This window comes from Triturus cristatus, chromosome 4_1 (assembly GCF_964204655.1).
Source record: "Triturus cristatus chromosome 4_1, aTriCri1.1, whole genome shotgun sequence".
Taxonomy (NCBI): Eukaryota; Metazoa; Chordata; class Amphibia; order Caudata; family Salamandridae; genus Triturus; species Triturus cristatus.
Genome location: NC_140585.1, coordinates 803,271,564 through 803,294,515, shown reverse-complemented (window position 1 = coordinate 803,294,515; position 22,952 = coordinate 803,271,564). Strand labels below are relative to the sequence as shown.

At 45.3% G+C, this 22,952-nt stretch overlaps 1 protein-coding gene across 3 annotated transcripts in view; it reads right to left on the bottom strand.

Moving 5' to 3' along the window:
- Window positions 1-22,952, bottom strand: part of TBK1 (TANK binding kinase 1) — a 517,762-nt gene that overhangs the window by 453,863 nt on the left and 40,947 nt on the right. Inside the window, exons 1-2 of one of the 3 annotated variants that reach the window (XM_085653412.1) lie at window positions 12,246-12,357; window positions 1,361-1,479 (exon numbers count right to left, since the gene is read on the bottom strand). In XM_085653412.1, coding sequence (XP_085509538.1) covers window positions 1,361-1,474 — 114 coding nt within the window. In that variant the 5' untranslated portion in view covers window positions 1,475-1,479; window positions 12,246-12,357. Of the gene's footprint in view, window positions 1-1,360; window positions 1,480-10,112; window positions 10,132-12,245; window positions 12,358-22,952 lie in introns of those variants that run through there. The other 2 variants (XM_085653410.1, XM_085653411.1) reach the window with 2 other exon arrangements.

Genomic DNA, 22,952 nt, shown 5'->3' with positions numbered 1-22,952 from the left:
AACTGGGAACTATTCAGCCCTGAACGAGCAGTCATGCACCTTAAAATCTTCATTTTAAGATAATGGATAGTCATTGATGAGACACTAGCAGATAAAGATGGAAAGTTGGCTTCTGTACTGGAGAGGGAGCCATAGGGATAGGGCAGGTGAGAGTGGATCCTGTTCTTCACTTTTAGACGATAGGGTTTTGTTCTGGTCACCAAGCTCCGAGGCGAGGTCTAGGGGTGGAAGGACACTCCACAGGGCCTTGCAGCACTGGATCATGGTGTGAGCCCCAAAGGAAGGCCCTCCTTCCCTTGGGCCTCACAGACATGGTCAATAGCTGCAAGGCTATACCCTGGGTGCGAGGCCCAGGGGAGGCACCTTCTCGCTTGGGCCTAGCAATTGTGATCCAACACTGCGAGGCCCAGATAGGGGGTCCTAGGTTTATCTTTGAATATTTCTGAAATTAAAAGAACACTTTCTTTTTAGAAACTTTTCTGTCTGCAAACAGGCCTTGACATCCCCAGATCCCAGTCCATGATTAGTTGCTGAGCTGAGACTTTTCACATTGAACAGCCATGTCTGTTCAACAACGATGTGCTTTGTTTGTGTTGAGGTAACAACTAATCATTTATGTTATGTTGAAAGACAATCCACATACTATTATTACTAGAAAAGGCAGATTGAAACTGTACAATAAATACCTTACTTTGTTGAATTGATTGAGCATAATGAACAGTGAAATATCCAGTCTTCCAGTTTTCAAGTTTACTTATTTTATTGTTATACTGATATCTACACCAGGAAAGTTGTTTCTTACAGAGTTGCTTCCATGATAGTCAATTGATGGCACTTCCTATGAAGTCATATTATAAGCAGATTAGAGGAATCATCACACATTTCCCGGATGCTCAGGGACCAATAGCTCTAGAACCGGCCCAGCTCATTCTTTTACAAACTAAGCACTGGCAACAAGTAGGCTTGTGGCCCCTTTACAACATTATTAAAATGTGACCTCCAGATGTAGAAGTTATCCTCTGCTAAAAAAAACAATATCCTCTTGCACCATATGCATTTCCTTTATAGGTCTAATTCTCCATCATTTATATCTACAGAACCTATCATTTTATACTGGGTACTGTTTTTTTTTTTTTTTTTTTGCAGAGTTTTATATAGCGCGAACTTGACCCGAATCCAATCAGGTATCAGAGCGCTTTACATAGCACCAGTTACGTTACATGAGGCATTATCAAATGCAATATTTATACGTCATATTTGAGGTTTTTCAGCATGCACGGTTCATTGCTACACATGCAGAACACGTCAAGTGCACATCATGTGCTGGGTTACATTTTAGGAGCAGTTAGTTTGTACTCACCTTGTTGCGGCCGCGATAGACATTGGCCGTGGCTCCTTGCCCGAGAATATCAGTCACCAGCCACAGGTAATTGGCTGTACTCTGCATGGCTGCGCTTGCCAGCCGTCTGTTCATTCACACTAGAAGAGAACGAAAGCACATGTAAACAAGGTGCACTGCTAATTTATTTCCTCTTGGCAACACTAATCTCAACAGAATCCGCCTACGCATGTATTTATCTCACCTTGTGACACACTTTTTTTCCACTCTTGAGTAAAATTATAAGTTTTCTATGTGACTATTACCCTTGATGGAACCGCTGCTGTTCTCCCGCGGAAAATGCAGATGACCCGCTGAATCTGACAAATGCCAGCCGGACGTGGTGTTAAGCCTCGCCCTGCTGATTTATGGCAGCTCACTGCAGGTGTTCACATTCCTCCTTAGTAGCATCACTAAAGGTTACAAACATTGGTAAAGCCAACAGTTCTAGGGTTGATGTGCTCAAGCTTCACATCTCAAACTCCCCAAATTCATTAAGGAGGGTTCATAGGCAGCAAAGAAAGGATCCTGAACTTTAACGGTCATGCAAACAATTGCGAAAACCTGTACAAAAAGGCTTTCCCAGGTCTCATGATTTGTAGATTTATTCTAATAATATTACAAAATGCAAATGTCAATTAGTTAAGGGAATAAACATAAAATCAAAATCATAATAGATGAAATAAATGCCTTGTGCATTTAAGAAATTAAACAAGCACAGGTAGTCTAGATCCTAAACTTTAAGCGTCATCTTGGATCGGTCTAGATCCTAAACTTTGAGCGCCATCTTGCAACGTGCATTTACGCTCTCAGACAGGGAGACTATAAAACACAGAGTCATGCAAGCGCGCAGCGCGCGCGCGCAGCGGGCGCGCCACAGGCGCGCCAGAGGCAAGCCCGTCTGCGCCCGTCCGCGACCGGACTCGGCCCAGGGCCATAACTTCTGGCCCTCCAGTATGCTATTCTTCCCTGCAACTAAGACAGTTGAACCCTGGCCATTCCGACCGACATTGCATTACTCGGCCTCTCTCCACTGCAGTGGGCGTTACCCCCACCCCTTGCCCTGGGTGTCAATACCAACTTCCGCAACCTCGTCTTCCTGGCTCCTCAGCCTTAGACCCCCCTAGCAATATACCTTTTCATGAATTGCATATCACTCAGCCCCATGGTTGTCGAGCAGCGCTCATTAATACGCGCTCCCTTCCCTGTCACAGCTTACAGATCAGCGAGTTTATTCTCGCCCATGATCTTGACTTCCTTTTTGCCACTGAAACCTGGGGAGATGCTGGTTCAGGACCGGACTTTTGCCTGGCAACCCCTGAGGGCTATAGTGTCGCTAGGCATGATAGACATATAGGAAGAGGTGGCGGACTTGCTATCATTTACAAGAATCTCTATCGCACTACACTCGATCCCATACAGTCCATTAACTGTGAAGCAGCCACCTTTGCTATTAATATTAATCACAAACAAGCCCTCAAGGGAATTTTGCTATACCGACCTCCTGGGCCCCGAAATTCTTTCCTTGCCACACTCTCTGATTTTAATGATCTTATCATAAGTTCGCCGGAATACATGATCTTAGGAGATTTTAACTTCCCTCTGGAAGCACAGGGCAACCACGAAACCACTCAACTCACTGATGATCTCCTAACCTTAGGACTTCAACAATTGGTGAAGGGAACTACACACCAGGCGGGGCACATACTAGATGGTCTGTTTACCAACAACTCAGACATCTTTGTACAGGATATTCTTCCTCTCACCTGGTCAGATCACAGGGCCATTATCTTTGGGATCCATACACGGCACGCTAACCCTCCCCATTCCAGGCCACGAACTAGGTTAGGGACCCGTGCTTGGAAAAATGCGGATATCCATCAGATGGCAGATATCCTGACACTATCCTTTCCTATGGGGATAGCCAATCCTGTCTTCTCAGCCTCCGACTTCCAAGACTGGATTCGGAATGCTGCTGATCAGGTGGCGCCGGAGAAGTTTACGCGACCTAACAGATTATCCCCTTCGGCGGTTTGGTATACCGAAGAGCTTAGGCTCCACCGACAACATTGCAGGAACTTAGAAAGGCGCTGGAGGAAATTTTACTGCCCCATAGCCAAGCATTCCTACAAAGACGCCCTGACAATATACAAAAAGGCTATCATTGCCCGAAAAAGTGCATTTTTCTCGGCTCAAATCGAGAATGCCAGCACTCTGCTAGAGAACTGTTTTCAGTGTTCACCACTCTGTCCACCCCCTCTACGGGACCTGGGGTCGAACCCTCTCAGTCTCTCTGTAATGCTCTGTCCAGCTTTTTCACCACTAAGGTAGCAGATATATACTCATCCTTTGCAGGGAACGCAGAGACAAGATCCAGAGTCTGAAGTGGTGTAGAACCTGCCACCGATCATGATCCCTTCTCTTCCTTTGCTCCCATTACGCAAGATCAAATCAGCAGACTTATCTTTACTACCAAGTCTGGCTCCCCCTTAGACCCCTGCCCTCCTTCAGTGATGGCTAACCTTAGCGAGGTGATCTCTTATCCACTTATGAAAATCTGTGACACCGCATTTCAAACTGGTCACTATCCAGATCTTTGGAAGAAGGCCGTGATCAAACCTCTCCTGAAGAAACCCTCCCTGGACCCCACAGCTCTGGCCAGCTATAGACCAATAGCGTGTCTCCCCTTTCCTGCCAAAAAATGCGAATCTCTGATGAATAAACAACTCTCCGAGTTCATCGATACTCACCAACTTCTCGGCGAAACGCAGTTTGGCTTTAGGAAAGGTCATGGAACTGAGACCGCTTTAATAAAAGCTTCAGATGAGATTAGAGCCATTATGGACCAGGGAGGTGCGGCTGTCCTGATTCTGCTGGATTTGTCCGCAGCCTTTGACACGGTCGACCAGGATATTCTGGTCGACCGTGTCACAGCCCTGGGGATAAACGGTATGGCTAGAAATCTCATCTCATCTTTTCTTGCCTACCGTACCCAGACAGTGAAGTTGGGTAACTTCTATTCTCCTGTCTCTGCACTCCCCTGTGGAGTCCCACAGGGCTCCTCGCTAAGTCCAACGCTATTTAATATCTATGTAGCAGACTTAGCGAGGGTAATAAAGGCCCATGGGCTGCGACTTACATCCTACGCAGATGACACCCAACTGGTTCTGGCAATACACAAGGACGGCCCAGCGGTGGCAGCTAATTTCCAAAGCGCCATGCTTGCTGTCAGTACCTGGATGTCCTCCAACTGTCTGAGGCTTAACTCGGACAAAACCGAGGTCATGACCTTTGGTAATCTCTCCCCGGTTTGGTCTTCTGCCTGGTAGCCTGACCAGCTGGGCTCTCCTCCTGTCCCAGTTGATAAGGCCAGAAACCTGGGAGTCATTTTTGACAGCAAGCTGTCATTCAACCTTCATGTCAACAAGGTTGTGTCATCTGCGTTCTTTATTTTAAAGAAAATTAGGAAAGTACTGCCTTACCTTCCCACCTCAGCTGGGAAGACCCTGGTCTCTACCCTAGTGTTTTCCAAAATCGACTATGGGAACGCCCTCTTCCTTAATACTCAGAAACTCGTTCTATCTAAGTTGCAGTCCATACAAAATGCTGCTGCAAGAATTCTTCTTGACATCCCCCGCCGCCAGCCAACTACTCCAGCCATTCGTCACCTGCATTGGCTAAGAGTAGAGGGCCGCATTAAATTCAAGGCCCTCTGCATTGCCTATAAGGCAGTGCATGGCATCGGTCCAAAGTTTCTGATTGAAGCATTCCAGTTGTATAGCCCCAAGAGACAGCTGAGATCCGCCAACTCCTGCCTGCTTCCGTTACCTCGCACGAGAACGGCAACCTGGGGAGACAGGCGCTTCCTGGTTGCCACACCTAAACTCTAGAACCTTTTGCCACTCACCATAAAAACTGCCCCCAATTTGATAAGCTTTTGTAGGCTCTTAAAGAAATGGCTGTTCAATCAGTAATCCTGCGGCTCGGTCTCTCGTTTTTGTCACATGCGCCGAGACACCTTCGGGTATTTGTTTGCGCAATAAAAATCGCGAAATAAATAAATAGTTGTGCAGCGGCAATCAATCATATTAATAATAGAAAATAGGCCTAAATACAGGAAGGACCACAAGCATCTAACCCGCTCTAAGCAATAAGCAGCAAGGAACAGATATCTGGCTCTCTAGTAGGAAGGTGAGAAATATTTAGCTGTTCTCCCAAAAGCATGTCCTTTTTATAATAGTCTGGATAATCGATAACTAGAGACGACATGTAAATGTTTCTTAATCATTAATACGACTTATTTTTACTAGATGCACAGTTTTCGAGAGAAAACAAATGCAACCGTAGGCCACAACTGTCCATGAAAACAGCAATCAAGTGAGGAGTCTATTGGCAATGTAGTACTAACAATGCCACATAATTTACTAAACGCATTGGTACATCCAATTGTTAAACATGTCACTACCAATTTCTATATGGGCTGCACATTGCACAACTACTTTCTTTGGCAATTTCAAAGCTTAGAGCAAATATAGAGTGCGTTGTCCATTTTGAATTGGTGTCCCAGCAAAAGTCTTGGTTTTGTGCTTATTCTTTCACATCAATATAATCCTGCTGACTTTTTTGTACATCCTCACTATTTTCATCTTTTTTCAATGGTATAAGAGTAGCTGGATTCAATGGTTCACACCTCTTGATTGGCACTCGGAGCTGCCAATATTAATTTCTCATATTTAGTCAATATACTGTTCGTTAAATGCTGCTTTCTCGTGGGGGTTAAAAGTGTCTCCTGTGAATGAGACACCAACACATTTAACATGTGAACAATGACAACTGCTTCACTTTTTCATAACCAGGTACTACTAAAGTGGGAGCCGTACACAAAACTGTGCCTTCTCTCTAGAAATGTGGGAGTGTGACCTGGGCAACATGGCAGCCAGGACATTGCTTCCGGAGCTCCTGTCCAGACCCGTACCAATGCTCCATAATCAGAGGCAAATAGCTGCCTGTCGCGCCGTTTAGTGGATTGCCACTGCTACACGGATTGTGGAGGTCCTGTTTGTGGGCTGCAGACCCCATGCCTCCGGGAGTCGGCTGAGATAGGGCGGAGGCCTGGTGGTGTTCGGGGCCAGCTCTGTGGACTGGTAGGCCTCGGTTGAGTTGGGTGCCCCGAGGACCTGCAGAGGGCCAATTGACGAGGGACTGCCGGCAGAGCCTCGAGGGGACAATTAGATCTCTAGGCGGTCGGCCCGTGGGGGGTGCAGAGGAGGTGTGCAGCACAGCTGGGAGCAGCGATACAGTATCCGTATCGGGAGACAGTACCGGCTTGTGCTGCGGGAGTGTTGCCGGAGGATGCGCAGAGGGCCCAGAGGGAGTGCAGCGGGCCGGTGGGCCGAAGAGGGGAGCTGAGAGGGTGAGGAGATCCCTGCAAGGCAGGCTCAGTGGGGAGCAGCTGTAAAGTATGGGGTAGTTGAGAAGAGGCCACGCGTTCTCCATATCAGGAGACGTGGCTGGCTCGTGCAGCGGGAGTGTCCCTGGAGCAAGAAAAAAGTGCCGAAGCGGAGACTTTAATGAAGAATACACGTAGTAGTAGTAATTCCAAGTAAGTTTATTCTTCCAGTAGTAACAGCACATCGGGCAGGAGGCGAAAAACGTAGTGACCACAGCGTGTCGACGCCTCACGACAATTCTCAACTAACAGTTTATCAGCTGGTGTTCTAGAACACCAGCTGATACGTCACAACACTGTAGGCACACGCTCTGGTACAGGTGCCCAGGGGAAGGGGAGGGGGCGGGAGGAGAGGGAGACCTATGTTACAACACATCTTCCTAACGGCGAGGATAAAGGAGGAGGGGGCCTAAACAGCTGTAAAGCAGTTAAACATAGTACAATAACAGTTCCAAGTACATTTCCTTTAGAATGATAACCCTGCAGGCAATTGTAACCTGCGACCCATTGCTAATAACACTCCAAGTTCTCTTTCACGGTCTCCGGGGACCATTCAGCCCTCCTGGCTGTTTCCAGCCATCCAACATTGTCTTTGCACATGGGTGTCCTACCTCTCATGAAGACAAAGGGACTTGAGCCCGTACACTCATTTGGAGTTACTCTGTACGCCCACACCATTTTGAACAATTCATTTTTCCAGGCTAAAACATTGTTTGCTAGCTGCACTATGCCCTTAATGACACGGTTGAACCGTTCCACCGCAGCATTTCCGGCGGGGTGGTACACAGAGGTGGTTTTATGCGTTATGCCATTCCTCTCCATATACATTTTGAAGTTATCAGCCATGAACTGGGGTCCATTGTCGCTTATGATGAACTTGGCTAAGCCCTCCCTAATGAAAATCTTGTCGAGGAATTTGGTGATGCTGCAAGAGTAAGTTTTATGGAGTATGCCCACCTCAGGTCATTTTGAGAAATGATCTACCACCACCACAATGTGCACCTGATCATCCTGCTCCCTTATGGGTCCAACTAAATCAATGCCAATTCTCTCCCAGGGAATTTTCGGGCTAGATAGGGGGTGTAACATGGGTCTGAAAGGCACCTGTGACTTATCGGAGTTCTCACATTTAATGCAGTCCCTCACTTTTCTTTCAATGGCAATCTCGCATCCAGGAAACCAGTACCAGAGTTTGACCCTACTCTTGGTTTTGCTTATTCCTAAGTGCCCTTTGTGGCAAATCTCGAAGATCCTTCGTCTTAAGATTTCAGGGGATACAACCTTGCCTTGTCTCCAAACTAGGCCCTTTTCCAATGATAACTTGTTTCCGAGTTCCCAGAAGGGTCTGAGTTCCTTGCAGATTTTCCTCTTTTCTGGTCAACCGCCCTGTATCATTTTACTTAATTCTTGCAGCGTGTCGTCATCACCTTGTGCTCTCATCCACTCATCCTTGGAAATCCCAGGGAATTCCTCAATGATATTGGCCACACAAAACTCCTCACCCACGTCCTCAACACATTCATTCATGGGGAGGGGCAGGCGGCTCAAGAAGTCTGCGACCACATTCTTGGTACCTGGGAAATACTGCACATCGTAATCAAAATCCAACAATCACACAGACATGCGGGCTAATCTGAGTGAAGCTGCGTACAACCCTTTAGTGGATAACACTTTGGTAAGAGGCTTTCTTGCCCCAGACAAATTGGTGGAAGTGCTCTAGACCCCAGAGCTGCACGCTCGATAACAGAGTACTTCTCCTCTGTGGGAGTCAACGAGGGTGAAGCAAATGCAATGGCGTCCTCTTTTCCATCCTTGCTCTTCTGGGTGAGTACAGATTTACTGGGGGGAGGTCCTGGGGGCACTGCAAGAGATCACGCGTATTCAGGTGGCCACTTTGGTTATACAGCCTAGCCTAGCACAGCACAGCCTAACCCGCCAACCATGCGAAATTGAATGGCGGACCTGCGCGAATGGGGAGTGGCAGAGGAAAGAAGGTTACGAGTGGTGCGCACTGATGAGAATACAAAACGGAACTTGGAGTTGTATGGTGAGGTGTTAGAAGGCCTGGCTGCAGCATGGCCGCTGGCGGGTGCCTCCCCCATGGTAACCCAGGATGCGGGACGAGCAAAATCCTATTGTGGACGTGTAGGAAAATGCACCCCCGGATTTTCTGGTAAGTGTGCAGATAGGAGTATGAGTGGCAAGTTGCAGGGAACCGTTGATGTGGGGACTGACTGTGGCTTCGTCCGTCCCTCCTTCCACCCCCCCATTTTACCCCCTTCCCTCTTCCTCCCCCCCACCCCCCAATCCATCTTCCGCCTGCTGTACTAGAGCCCTGCTGCTTAGTTTTCCAGTTTGGTTGCAAATACGTGCGTCCTGTGACAATGGGTACATCTGACTATTGCTGAATTGGTTCTTCACTAGCAGATGGATGCTGATAGGATATAGATTGTGGTAAAGACAGGATGTTCGCCAACTCATTTATATGGGGTGGCTACTGCCTTGGACGGTTACATATACCACAGTCGGAATGTGATATGATGCCATGTGTTGTACTATGTTTTTCTTCAATAAAAACATGCTAGAGAGGCTTTCATGCATTCGTCATTCCAACGTAATGGATCTATAACCTCTCTCTGAGTCTATACCTGTAATGGTTTTGAATTTCAAGAAAAGTTGGGAATCCACTCGCAAAAGTAGTGAGCCATTCCAAGAAATATCCTCACTTCTCTGTGTGATGCTTGTGGATTCATTCTCACAATCTCAGAGATGTTATTCTTGGACACTTTCATCACTCCTTTCAATAATAATTTGTTGTAAATTCAAGCACCATCCTAAGCACCTGCAGTCCCACTCTTCGATGAAAATTCTAACACTGAAATTCCTATCTCTGGACCAAACTCCAATTCACCAACCTCATTACATGGTGGTGGAGTAGTCACACAGTCAACAATCCATCCATCAATTCATCCTTTTCATCCAAAACACTTTTTCTCTCATTTTTAATTTTTAGATTTGTCCTTTACTGGATCATGGAAATCACAGGAAATGCTCCCACTGTTTCGAACACTTCAGTAGGCCATGCATTTTTCCACAAACACAACCTTGTATCCATCCAATCATGCACAGCCTTACTAAACGGACCCCTTAACATTTTCAGTTGCGCCATCGTATTGGCTACCAAATCTCATTAGTTTAATGCTTCAAACTGTGCAGGCCTTGGTTGCAGTTTTGTGTCAAACAATTTACTTCTGAGGTAAGAAAGTTTTTTCACTTCATACGTACCATTCTCAGGAAATTTTACATTGTCATTCACAGTAGGTTTGTGCTATTCTTTAAGCCGTAAGCAAGTATACAGTCCAGAATTTATAATCTTCTGGTGAGCCGGACTTCCAACTAGTGGAGGAGTTTGTCCTTCTGTTAGTGAGTTCTTTCTAGATTCACCCAGATTCGCACCCACTGTAATTTTGAACAAATTTCACACTATACCACACGATCAAGCACTGAAGAAACCAAAACCAATATCTTCAATCGCAAGAATTCATAAACCAAACACAAACAATAAAACCCATGTCTGTGCACCAGGAAACAGCATGGTAACCAAATTCACAACAAAAGAGAAGTGGCACTTCAAGGCACTCCAACTACATACACTCTTAGATAGGCTTTCACCTGCAACAACTTCACTTAGGTTATCCTTGTGCAAAGAAAAAACACCACTAGTCTATTCACCATTCTTATTTAGTACTCACTCGCAACTAGACTATTAGTGAATTCTAAAACTCAAAAACCTGGGTGCCGCCTTAAAACTTCTACAAACACTATACCCAACTCAAGTTCATCAAACAAAATCCACATCTTCACATGAAATAGTGTCAAGACAAAAATCATAACATTTAATAATGCCCCTTTATCAGCAATAGACCATAATATGCAACGTAATGCGCATGACAGTATCAAAACATGATACCATAACCTAACATGGATGCAATCAGCAAAACACAAAACAATCATCGCAAACCACACATTGCTAGCCATACCACCTATTAATACTCACCAATCCACTCTTCAGAACTGCACCACCAGATCACCTTTGTCAAACTTGGGAGTCTTAACCACAACTTCACTGCAAACGGAATTCTCCAACTTGGGGGTCTAATTATCCTCTAATTACTCTCCTAATTAGCCATTGCTCATACGATTCTTTACCAAAAACTGTGGACGCAAACCCAAATCCCTACTTAATTAAAGAGGGTCAACAGGCAGGAAAGGTAGAATCCTGAACTTTAATGCTCAGACAAAGGCATTAAGAAAACTTACACAACAAGGCTTTTCCAATTCTTAAGATTTGTAGATTTATTCAAATAAGAGTTTTATTACAGAAAACAAAACTCACTAACTTAAGGCAATTGGGATAAAACCAACACCATACCAAATTAAATCATGCAATGTTCCTTTAATAAATTAAACAAGCACACATACAGATGTGCTGCGACATTCAATCATATTTTTAATAGTAAATACGCCTAAAAAAAAGAAAAGACCACAAGCGTCTAACAACAACAAGCAGCAAGAAACAGATAGTTGGAAAGTGAGAAATATCTTGCCTTCCCAAAAAGCGCTTTTTAAAAATAATGTTTTGGAAATGAAAGCACACAATTTTGATGGCAGTGCATTACGTAAATGAGCATCACCAAAATGTTACTTGCACAGCATCAATCACATTATTATTTTAAAATAACATGTACGTGCACGTTATCCTCATGGGCTAACAATGCATACCCTTTGTTACACAGAAGAAATCATACTTTTTATTAAAGCTACACACGAAAGAAATAATTAACTGCTTTTGCACCAAAAAAACATTGACATGTTAACTGGGGCTCGGCAGAGTGACTATCCATTGTTGCAACATCTGAACATCCTTCCCCAGGGAAGCTAGCGAAACATTGGAAACATACAGCAAAGCTATCCGTTTTATCCTGAAGTGAATTAAATATTGACCCTCAGATGACAAACATTCGGAAATTAAAAGTAAGACAAAATTAATTGTGAATAAAGCACAACATAATTCCAATAAAGCAACTGAATGCCAATAGATGTGAAACTGAAAACTGGAAACAAGCCGTCTTATTTATCTCTAAGCGAACAAGGCAGCTTCAAATAAAACATGAATCTGGGCTGCAGTCAGCTGAGATTCCTGAACCCACACCCCAAGCTGATTTTGAAGATAAAACTGCTAACGGGGGCAGGGGGGGGGGGGGGGAGGAGCAAAAAGGCTGAATAATAAACCTGGGAAATCCCCAAAGTCAATTGTGAAACCACCGTTACTTTACAGATCCCTGCACATAGCGTGACGCGATCTGTAAACACTATGGAAGTAAAAGATTGCAGATAACTAGTAGCCAGGATAATTACCTCCAAAGGTCGCTAGCGAAACATAACAATGTAGCTGGGGTATACTGGAGGCGACTCTAGTATCGGTTACGTTTTCCTCTCCTACTCCGGAAGTGACCACCCACACAGCCGTGAAAGGAATGGCCCAGCAACTTGTAAGCCGGTGCTTCCAGGCAGATGTTATGCGTGCCAAAGCCCATAACTTAAAATGCAACTCAATGTGCCCGGGTGTACTGGGGAAGGGAGAAGCAAAGAGGAAGAATAAACGGTAGCACACAGGAGAAAGCCAGCAGGAGCAGCCAGAGAGGAAAACAGTTATAAACAAGTATCTCATGAAGTTAAATGCAAGCACTCGAGTAGAGACCAAAGGATACACTTTACCAGCCAATAGTATTAGGTGAGATACATTTACTCTACTCGATTGACAAAGTGGCAGGACAATGGCTGAAAGAAGTTGGTAAATGAAAGCCTGTTGTTGAAAATAGCAAGTCCAAGTCCCACTCTATGTACATTGCTAGCAATATGATTGCAATATATCAGAGAATATGGCATAACTGCCAGAGCTGCCGACTTTGAAGCAGGGGAACTAGGTTTGAGTCTCAGCATCCGCCTAACATCCTGTGATCCTGGGCAAATCACTTAATCTCCCTGTGCCTACAAAAAAATGAATTTGTCCTTGTGTAATGTAACGGGTGCTCCTGTAAAGAAATCCAATACATTTGGGTCGACTTTGCGCTATATAAAACGGCAAAAAATAAAAAATAATTCACTATCAGAGTGCTAGTTCACAATTTTTCACACTGCTGCCTTGAAGCTGAACTCAGTCTAATGAACTTAAACACTCAGAGTGCCTGTTTCCAGGCGCGGATCGTCCATTGGGGCGTTGGGGCGTAGCCCCCCCGCCCGCGCCCGCAGCTCCCTCGGTGTCTCTGAACTTAGTTTACTTAAGTTCAGAGATGCCGAGGGTGGGGAGAACTAACTGACAATGCAGGTCAGTCAGCATGACGTCGGACCGTGGGCGGTCCGGCGTCATGTTGACTGACATGCATTGTCACAAGCCAGGGAAAGGCAGCACAAGTGCGCATGAGTGGGCATGGAGATTAATTTTTACTCCGTGCCCAGTCATGCGTACTTGTGTTTTTACTGCCTTGCGCATGCCCATTAGGAGCCCCTCGGTCTCCTAATGGGCAGGCGGTGGGCGTAGCGTAAGCTGTGCCCTCAGCCAATCCTGGCGCTGCTGGCAGCGCCAGGATTGGCTGAGAGGGGTTGGCAGGCCCCTCCTCCAGTACAGTTAGTGAAGGCGCCCAGGGGATCAGAGGTCTGAGAGGTGGCGTGGACCCGTGGACCCGTGGACCGGCTGTGAGGTAAGTTTTTTAAAAAAATATTTCATTCCCCCGTGCGCGACCCCCTCCCTCCCCCCCCCGCGCGAGCCGCGACTGCACAGTGGTGCTCAACCCCAAGCAGTAGCGAACGTGGACTCCGGGTGGTCAGCCAGGAGGCTTTCACAGACAGAAAGAGCGGGACGGGCGGACTCAGGTTCACACCGCATACAGGAGTATGTGGGGGAGGGAGCGCTGTGGTTGCCCACGAAGCCTTGTGAATTGAGGGGCGGGTGGGATGGGTGCACGCAGGAGACCGAACATGCCATGGGCTCTTTTCACTGATGATCAGAAAGCTCCATGGGATGGTACGTGATCTTCATTGAAGTCTCCGACTTTCATCCTTCCGAGGCCGATAATATAAATACGTGCACCTGCTAAGTTGGACAACAACTGCATCCGTTATTTAACCCCTTCAGTGCCCATGACGAGCTGGACTCGTCATGGGCTGCGGTGGCGCTGTGCCCATGACGAGTCCAGCTCGTCATGAACTCCGCCCGCTAATGGAAGGCGCGGCACTGGGCGGGGAAAGGGGCGGGCATGCAAGGGGTTAAGCACCAAGGCAGCAATTCCATGCGTGATACTCGAGTTTTTTTTATGTTCTCCTGGCGATTTTTCACGCTTGTACTTGGCTGGGATTATGTTATTTACATGTGAGACAATGCAGTTGGATTTTAAATTTGAAAACTAAAACCGGTCCGACCTGAGCCCAGTCGGAGGTGGTCGTGGTTACTGCGAGACTAATAGTATGGCTATTGAGATGACTGTATCAAAAAGCCACGTTTTCTATAATTCCCCCAACCTAATATTTGGCCGCGCATCGCGCATTTAACATATGGAGCGTGTGGACCAGGGTGAAATTCAGCATCATCTAAAATATGTTTTTATTGGAAATTATTACAATTATACAGAGTTTAAATTTTGAATTACAAATGAAGTTTGAAGTAATTATTTTAGTATGTTGGGGGCGCATTTCCGAATGGAATTATATTCTCCCTTTATCTGCAAAAATGCAAGATATTAAATTTCCAAATCACTGCACATCAGAAAAATATAAGTAGAGGACAAAATGACTCAAAGGTTTGTTGTTTCGTGCACTAAACATAGAAAATGCATGGCATCCTTATCAGTCACTCAGCTAACGGAAAATTAATATTTCTGAACTTGTAAAACCCGATTCAAAACGCGGGAACGGCTAGCTTCCCGCTTTACTAATTTGAAAATATTTCGATTGTACTGCATTTCTTTTTAATTCTGCTAAATTGTATTTAGTCCTATTTTTCCGATGTGAATATGTTGAACTTAAAAGAGCCACCATTGCCCTAAAGGCCCGGAATCAAGGGGCATGTTGGCTGGCACGCGGTTCTTTCTTTTCGGGAGGCAGGTGATGTTTGGGTCTTGGAAGCAATGGGACTTGTGTCCGTTTCATGGCATATTCACTAAGGGGCATAATTACCATTCATATGCGTCGCCCTGGCGCCACGCAAGGGAATCTCAACTGTACGTAACTGGCCCGTTATCAGTTTCCGATTGGACGTTTTCCTTATTAAAAATAGTTCCTTGCAAAATATGTGCCAGTCTGGGGAATGAATCCCATCATCCCTGTTTTGAGATACTATGTTGAATGTCTTCCCAAGGTCACCCTGGCTCTCAAGAAGCATCGAGCCTGCAAACAGGACACTGTTGTGAGCCTGCCATGTGTCTGCTATACCATGTATGCGAAATGTGTGTCTGGAATGTTATTTGTATGTGCCATGCCTGTTCCTCGTAAGAGATTAGAATGTATCGAACTTGTAGTCAGGCAGTGTTTAGTTTGCATGTTTCTAGGGGAAGTTTGATTTCTTACAGAGGCTACTGATACTTGTACGTGGATATGTGTAAACTTCAAAATGTTCTCGTGGGGAGAACTCCCTGTAGGTGGTTCTGGCTCGCTCGCTCGCCGCAGTGAAGTACAACAATTGTTTTACGGCCACCACTTTCAAATGTCACCAGCCGCCACTGCCTGTTTCAATAGCGCTACTCTAAAAATACGGACATAAAAGACTGTTGAAAACCCGGAACCACCAAGTCTTACTATTAGGTCTCGCCTGTGACTGCGCGTGCATCGTCCCATGTGAGACATTTCGTTAACTTACAAGCGGCTTAGAGCCCATCTATCACTTACTTGGCTTCATCGTCATTCATTTGCTTCTCCAGTGCAAGCCCTGCTCGGGAATCCCAGGAATGGCAGGCACCATTGCAGCCAGCCTAGACAGGCTATTTTGTTGTTAAAGCGTGTAGTAGCATTAACGGTCACAGTTTATACCTTACTTTGCTTATGCTGGATTGCACATGTGTGATATCCTGCTGCTCAGCCAGAATGACTGCCTGATGGAATGTTAGTGTTTGGAATGTGTGCGTGCGTTAATCAGTTGGATGAAGGGCTGAGCAGCAGGGAAGCTGCTCCTGGTGGGGCTCCTACTTACACACTAACTTTATCTCTCTGTATATAATGTACCACCTCAATAAATCTACGTGATAAACTACCTGGCTTGGAGCGTCCTTTCATCAATACTACATTTTGGTACCAGGAGTGCTATATTTCTTCAACCTGAAGAAGCCATCATCCCACGCTCAAGGTAAAGGACTCTTCCCAAATTTAAAAACTATGCATTTTAAGGCTTACTGGCACCCGAGCCCCACATGATCTTAGTACTTGGTTTCCTCTTTAGTCTGTTGTACGGGTTTGTATTTATTTTGTTTCTATGGAAAGGAAGATGGTGTAATAGTCCGCTTGTACTTCTCTTTTCTCTCACATTCTATCCACTTTATTTTCTCTGCTTGCTCTTTCCACATTTCATTTTTACGCCTACTTTCAGTGTACCATTCACTATTTTTCATTCTCTTATTTTCTTGCCTCTTTTTGATGCCTTTTAAAATTTCCTTCCTTTGCGTTGTAAAGGGGGGAGATATGTGATATCCTGCTGCTTAGCCAGAATGACTGCCTGATGGAATGTTAGTGTTTGGAATGTGTGCGTGCGTGAATCAGTTGAATGAAGGGCTGAGCTGCAGGGAAGCTGCTCCTGGTGGGGCTCCTACATAGACTCTAACTTTATCTCTCTGTATATTATTTACCACCTCAATAAATCTACGTGATAAACTACCTGGCTTGGAGCGTCCTTTCATCAATACTACAACATGGTTCTGCTTTTTGTACAACTGTTAGTGCTTTAAGGTTGGGAACTGTGCAGCACTCAAATCTCTCATTATTTGTGTTGTGGCTGTACAGTTCAATAAAAAACATTGTTTACCTGCTATGAAAAGCCCTCTATCGTCCCAGTATGGCAGCCCTGGTGACGCGATTTTTACTTCCTGTCAAAGCATGCATTTTACCCTAAGGCATAAAAGCCCTATCTAGTTTTGACTGTGCTGTCCCTTTTAGAGTATACTAGCTCTGCCTATGCATGGCCAGTAACCTTGCCTGCAGGCGTGGTTAGGATATTTTGTGTGTGAAATAAACAGCAATTTTCAGAGCCAGGTACTGCGCTCTCCATCTCCAGCATCTACATTCCTGCTGCTGTTTAAGATGACTCCCCCACATAAACAAGTCTGTGAACCCCAGACGCTGAGCCTATTCTGCTCTGTAACCCTTTTAAGAAATGCTTGCTTTAATCACTGTATCTCATCCCTGGAATTCCTGAATTTACTGCCTTTAAAGAACTCTTCCAGCCCACCAGACAGGCTTATTGATGACTCCCTTCACACGGATGGTCTTTTTGCAAGCAGTAAACACACGGAGAACGCTTTTATGGGGGCGCAAACCTTAACAGTTAAATCATATTTATGCAACAGGCTTACTGAGGAGTTACAGAAACGTTCTCACAAGTTACATGTTGATGCATATGAATCAAGGAACTGAACACAACAGCACAGTGCTGCTGAGCATACCCAACTTTGATTTTCTTTCTTTTTGCTATTCTGCACATCATGGATGTACAACATTGTCAAAAGGCATTAGTAAACCCAGTAATTTCAAAAGGTGAGACCAATTGGCTTTGTCTATATTTACCCAAGATCTTTTGATATTATGAAAACTATGTGTATAATAAATACACTCAGCAGGGCTTTCTGGCAGCCACCTTAGGCCACAGAAGACAGTTTCTTCCACTCACTACAGCATACAAAACCGGTCAGTGGATCAAATCACTTGGGTAACTTCACTGTGAGTCACAGTACTTTACCCTTTCACAAGGAGCGCATCCACATACAAAGTAGTTGTCTTCAGTGCCGGAAAAGGCAAGGTGAGCTTTTTGACACTAAAAAATACTTAGTCAATTGTTGCATTGTCTTTAGATTGTTTAACATGCACATACCAATGTTAGGATTTAGTTAGCATTCTGTGGAATGTTTATTCCACAGAGTGCAAGCAGTTAATTTCTGACTACCTTCCTAGGAAGGTAGATTTGCTGTGCTGCAAAAATTAAGCCTTTTCGACGAGCATTTGTCTTCTTTTCAACAATGGTGCCGAGTTACAGAGGTATCCTGTCATGAGGAAGCAGCACAGAACGGATTTACCTCTGAGAACCTATCTTATCTGTATGGATTATACTGCAATTATTTGAAGAACTGTGTAGTATTTATGACATAGTGGGGGTTTGAAACATTGCTGTGTTTGTCCAAGTTGGATGAGCATATGGGTCAAGCATGGTAAGAGGTCAGATAATACCATTAGGAAACATGTAGAAGCTGTACAAGAGAACCAAAAAAATGCTTTGTTGAGAAAAATAATGTCAAGGATTTTGTGGTCGTAGTGAAATATGTGGTACGGGTGAAAAAACCAATACATGTGAAACAAGCATTGGCATAGCCAATAGGTCTCGCCTTTGGGACCTTATAAGTGATTAGCCACGCAACAGTTGCATAACTAAATACTTATAAGGTCCCAAAAGCGAGACCTATTGGCTATGCAAAGCGGCACTGCGGCCGCGAAAGTGATCGCGATCACGATCAAACATCAAAGCGGCCATGCGGCCGTGAAAGTAATCGCGGTAAAGCACGGCGCGCGCGCCCGCGCACATGCACTGTAGCTCTGGGCTGGCCTGGTAGCACTTTTTGGAGCCCTCTCAATCAGTCTCGCCAGACCAGCGCATGCGCTGGGTCAGGCGAGACCTAAAAAGGTGGATCCAAGTTTGGTCCACCCATTAGAGTCTTGGAGGTGAAAGGCAATACTGTTTGAGTTGAAAGTGGTCAGTGGTGGAACAGCTGGCAGTTGATTAAAGTAAAGGATGTGGATGGTAGAGGTGGAAGTGGTGATGAGATTGGTGGAGAAGTTGATGGATTGAAGGATGAGGGAGTTGTGATACGCAGTAGCAGAGCAAGGAGAGTTCCTATTCATTTTAGAGTGAGGGATGGGAGATCACATGTCATTTGATGTTCCTCTATCGACATGTAATTTTTCTGTCACATAGGATTTTTAATCTGCCACATGGTATCTTTAAATTTTGTATCAGATATAAATTCTATGTATTTTCTATTGTTTTTTTAGGACATCACTACAAGTTGATTTTTTTTCTCTTGTTTACCGGTTTCATTTACTTTGTTTTTAAAGGGGAAACCCATGTAATACTATATACCATATTTGGGATTTTGGAACATTGGCGTGTGGCAATTCCATGCTCCTTTAGTTTGACGTGGAGAGTTGAAGGTTGACAGAGTTGTTGCTGCCTGGCTGTTGTCCTCGGGTGCCCGCTGTTTGCTTCATCTGAAATAAAAGAAACCTTGGAAGAAACTCACCGCTCGTTTCTCTGCATGAGCTGTTACAAAAGTCTTGCGCACTGGAACTGCTGACCTTTTCCTGTCTGTGAAATACTACATTGTATATGTGGATTTATGGAAATTTGGGACCGAAATTTAAGGATTTCAAGCTAATTGGACCTCGGTTTATGTTTGAAAAGACTATTCCAATTGCTCAGTTCTAAGCATCAATGCAACGAGCCTTAACTCGTGCGGGACAGCTGTGTTCTCTGCCGCATGTGCCATTCTGACAGTGACGTTTTAAGTACCATTGATATGAGTCCTACCTGTTTGCAGCCTTGCTCTTAGCTGTGCTGTTTCCAGTTGTGCGGGAGAGCCGTCACGGCTTGTGAGGTGGAAGACGCATGGATAGGATAGGATATCACTTATAAAGCGCACTTATACCCGAGGGTATCTAGGCGCTATAGCAGACAAAGAGGAGACAGGTTGGGAGTGCACAAGCAGCAACCTAGGACGAAAAAAGCCAGGTTTTAAGATGTTTTTTAAAAGCCAGGTAGAAGTCCGCATTGGAGATGAAGGTGGGTACAGAATTCCATAACTTGGCAGACGCTACCGAAAGGGAGCAGCCACCCCATCTGGTCCTACAAAATCTGGCGGATCACAAGTTTTTCTGTGAGGAGGATCTCAAATGCCTCCCTGGGGTATACCATTGAAAAAGAGACTTCAGATGTAGCGTACCCTTATGCATGGCCTTGAATACCAAGCTCAGAGCCTAAAAGCAGATACGTTTCCTGATGGGGAGCCAGTGAAGGGAGCGAATCCCATTCCTTGCTGACAGCCACTTGGGAATCTTCAGAATAAGACGGGCCGCCACATTCTGGACCACCTGGAGCTTATTAAGGGAGATGCCACTGATGTTCAGGTAAGGAGCGTTGCAATAGTCCAGCCGAGAGGTGACCAGAGCAATGATGATAGACTGGTGCAGTTCGGACGGAATAAAAAGCATAACCTTCTTCGAAATCCTCAGTATGTAAAAACATGTGCTGACCGTGAGGATGACCTGTGCATCAAAACTCAGACCATCATCAAAGATGACCCCCCAGATTTCTTACTGTCCTAACAGGGACAGGGAGAGGGAGGGGACCACAGACCGCCGGCCACCAGGAGTTTGACCAGATGGAGTTCTGCAAGCCAAACACCAGAACTTCAGTCTTATCTGCATTGATCTTCAATGAGTGGTCCTTCATCCAGCAAATAATGCTGGACATGCACTTTTTGAACCTCTCAGATACCCATTGCAGGTCATTCGAGATGGAGACGATAATTTGCGTATCATCAGCACCTGAAAGCCAAAAGTCCGCCTCAAATCGGCCAAGGGAGTCACATAAAGATTGAAAAGGTTGGGACTCAAAGATGAGCCCTGGGGCACCCCACAGGGAAGACTAAAAGGCTTTGGCTCTAAAGCCTCCACAGATGACAATAAGGGCCCAACTTGACATAAATGAAGAGAAAAGCTGTAAGACTTTACCAGAGATTCCCACTTTCCGCAAAGGCTGAACCGTACGCACTCGGGAGACTGTGTCAAATGCCGCCGATAGGTCGAGCATTATCAAAACCGCCGCCCCGCCCTGATCTACCTGCGCATGGATACAGTCAGTAGCCACAATAAGGCAGACTCAGTGCTGTGACTGGTGCAGAACCCATTCTGAGAAAGATCCAAGATCTCCTGGGACTAAACATATTTCATCAGTTTTTTATTGAAGAATTTCTCCAGGATCTGAGCAGGGTGAAGAGAAATTGGGCGAAAATTCTTCAGCGCCAAGGCGTCAACGTTAGGTGTTTTAAGAAGCGATGTAACAATGGCTTCCTTCCAAATGGTCGGATAACTACCGGATTGAAGCGTGTCGTTAAACACTTTGCCCAGGAATTTGGCCACTGGTTCTGGAGAAAATTTAAGTGTGGTGTGCATACATCGGTCAGATGGAGGTCTCGATTTTAAGCCCAACAGTAGTTCCTTGATTTGCTGAACCGAGATTTGTGGAAAGGTAATGAAAAGGTTCTTCCTAAAATCAGAAGAAGAGTCAACAAAGACAGTTTTCTCCCCTACAGAGGGGACGAGATCTCGAACAATCTTAAGGACCTTATCTTGGAAACAGACTGCAACCTTATCGCAGAATTCTTAAGACGAGTTCAGCATCTGTAACCTCAGTGGCTCAGATATTTCCTTTATAACTTTAAACAGCATAATATAGGAACGGTCAGCCGACCTGATCTTTTCTGTGAAAAAGCATGATTTGGCTTGGAACATAGCTTGTTTATATTTACGAAGAAGTATTTTCTGCTTTCCGCTTTTACTGGGGCAAGGGTTAGCACCCAATTTCCGCTCGTCTTCGGCATTCCCGCCTAAGGGACATGAGCTCTGCCGTGAAACAAGGAACACAGTTTTTATAAAGCGCAACAATATCTAAGGCCACATTAATCCACTCACGAAAACCCTCTGCCGTAGAAGGGTGTGTACTATTTCTAGCATCAGATACCATTGCCAGGGCTGCCTCCCAATTTTCAGCTATTATTTTATTCACGCTCCAACAGCGTATATGCCTGGGGGAGGGACCCTTAGCGTCCGTGATGTGGCGTGGCAGAAATATTTTGAACCCAATCAGACAGTGATCAACCCAACTAAGGGGCTGAACTGCCTCAATAACCAAATTCTTGTGGTTAGTGAAAATACCATACAGGGTGTGACCAGCTGTTAGTAACCCAAGTATGTCATAAGGTCCAAAAAGAGAGCAAGTCATTTTCCTATTATCAAAATCAAAATTGTAATCCCCTAAACTAGTATACTGGGCAATGGTAACAAACGGTTCCAAAGTTTTACACCAAATCTTCGCAAACTTAGTTTGTGGACCGGGCGGGCGGTACATCAGAAGGCCTGCAAATGTGCAATTCTCAGATACCTTAATCCCAAAAGAGGCTGCCTCCAATGAAATGCCTGGGCCTTTCTCCACAGAACTAAGGGTACAGCTAAAGATCTCACATGCCACTACGGCCAGTTCGCCTCCTCTCGGCCTAAATGGTCACTATGAATAGTGTAACCAGGAGGGACAGTGTCTACCAAGTCGGGGCCAAAGTCGTCCCTAGCCCACGTCTCAGTAATAAAAAGGCAGTCAAGGTTGAGTGTTTGAATGTTCAAGACAATTTCAAGTTTATGCTTAATCATGGAGTTTGCGTTAATTAAAGCCCCCAGACTAAAGCTAGCCTTGGGCCCTTCCATGATCCCAGCCCCTGACAAACTCTCCTCCCCTAGCCCCAGGGACCTACTGAAAGTACCCGGGACAGTGGCGGCACTATTGATAGGGCTGAGTTGGCAATGCTGACAGTACTCAGCCTCCCCTGTTATCAAGTTGAGCTTCTCTACACACGCCTCATGCTGTTTCTCGGGTGCCACTGTAAAAGTTGGGCCCTTACCAAAGAGCCTTTATCCTTATTGATAAAATGGGAAGCGTTCCTGGCCCCAGGCGCCGTTCAGCCGCGCCTGGGTTTCCATTCCAATAGAACCCTAATCACCCGGAAGTTAAGAAAAGCTAGAACGCAAACAACTAAAAAGGCGGCCAGA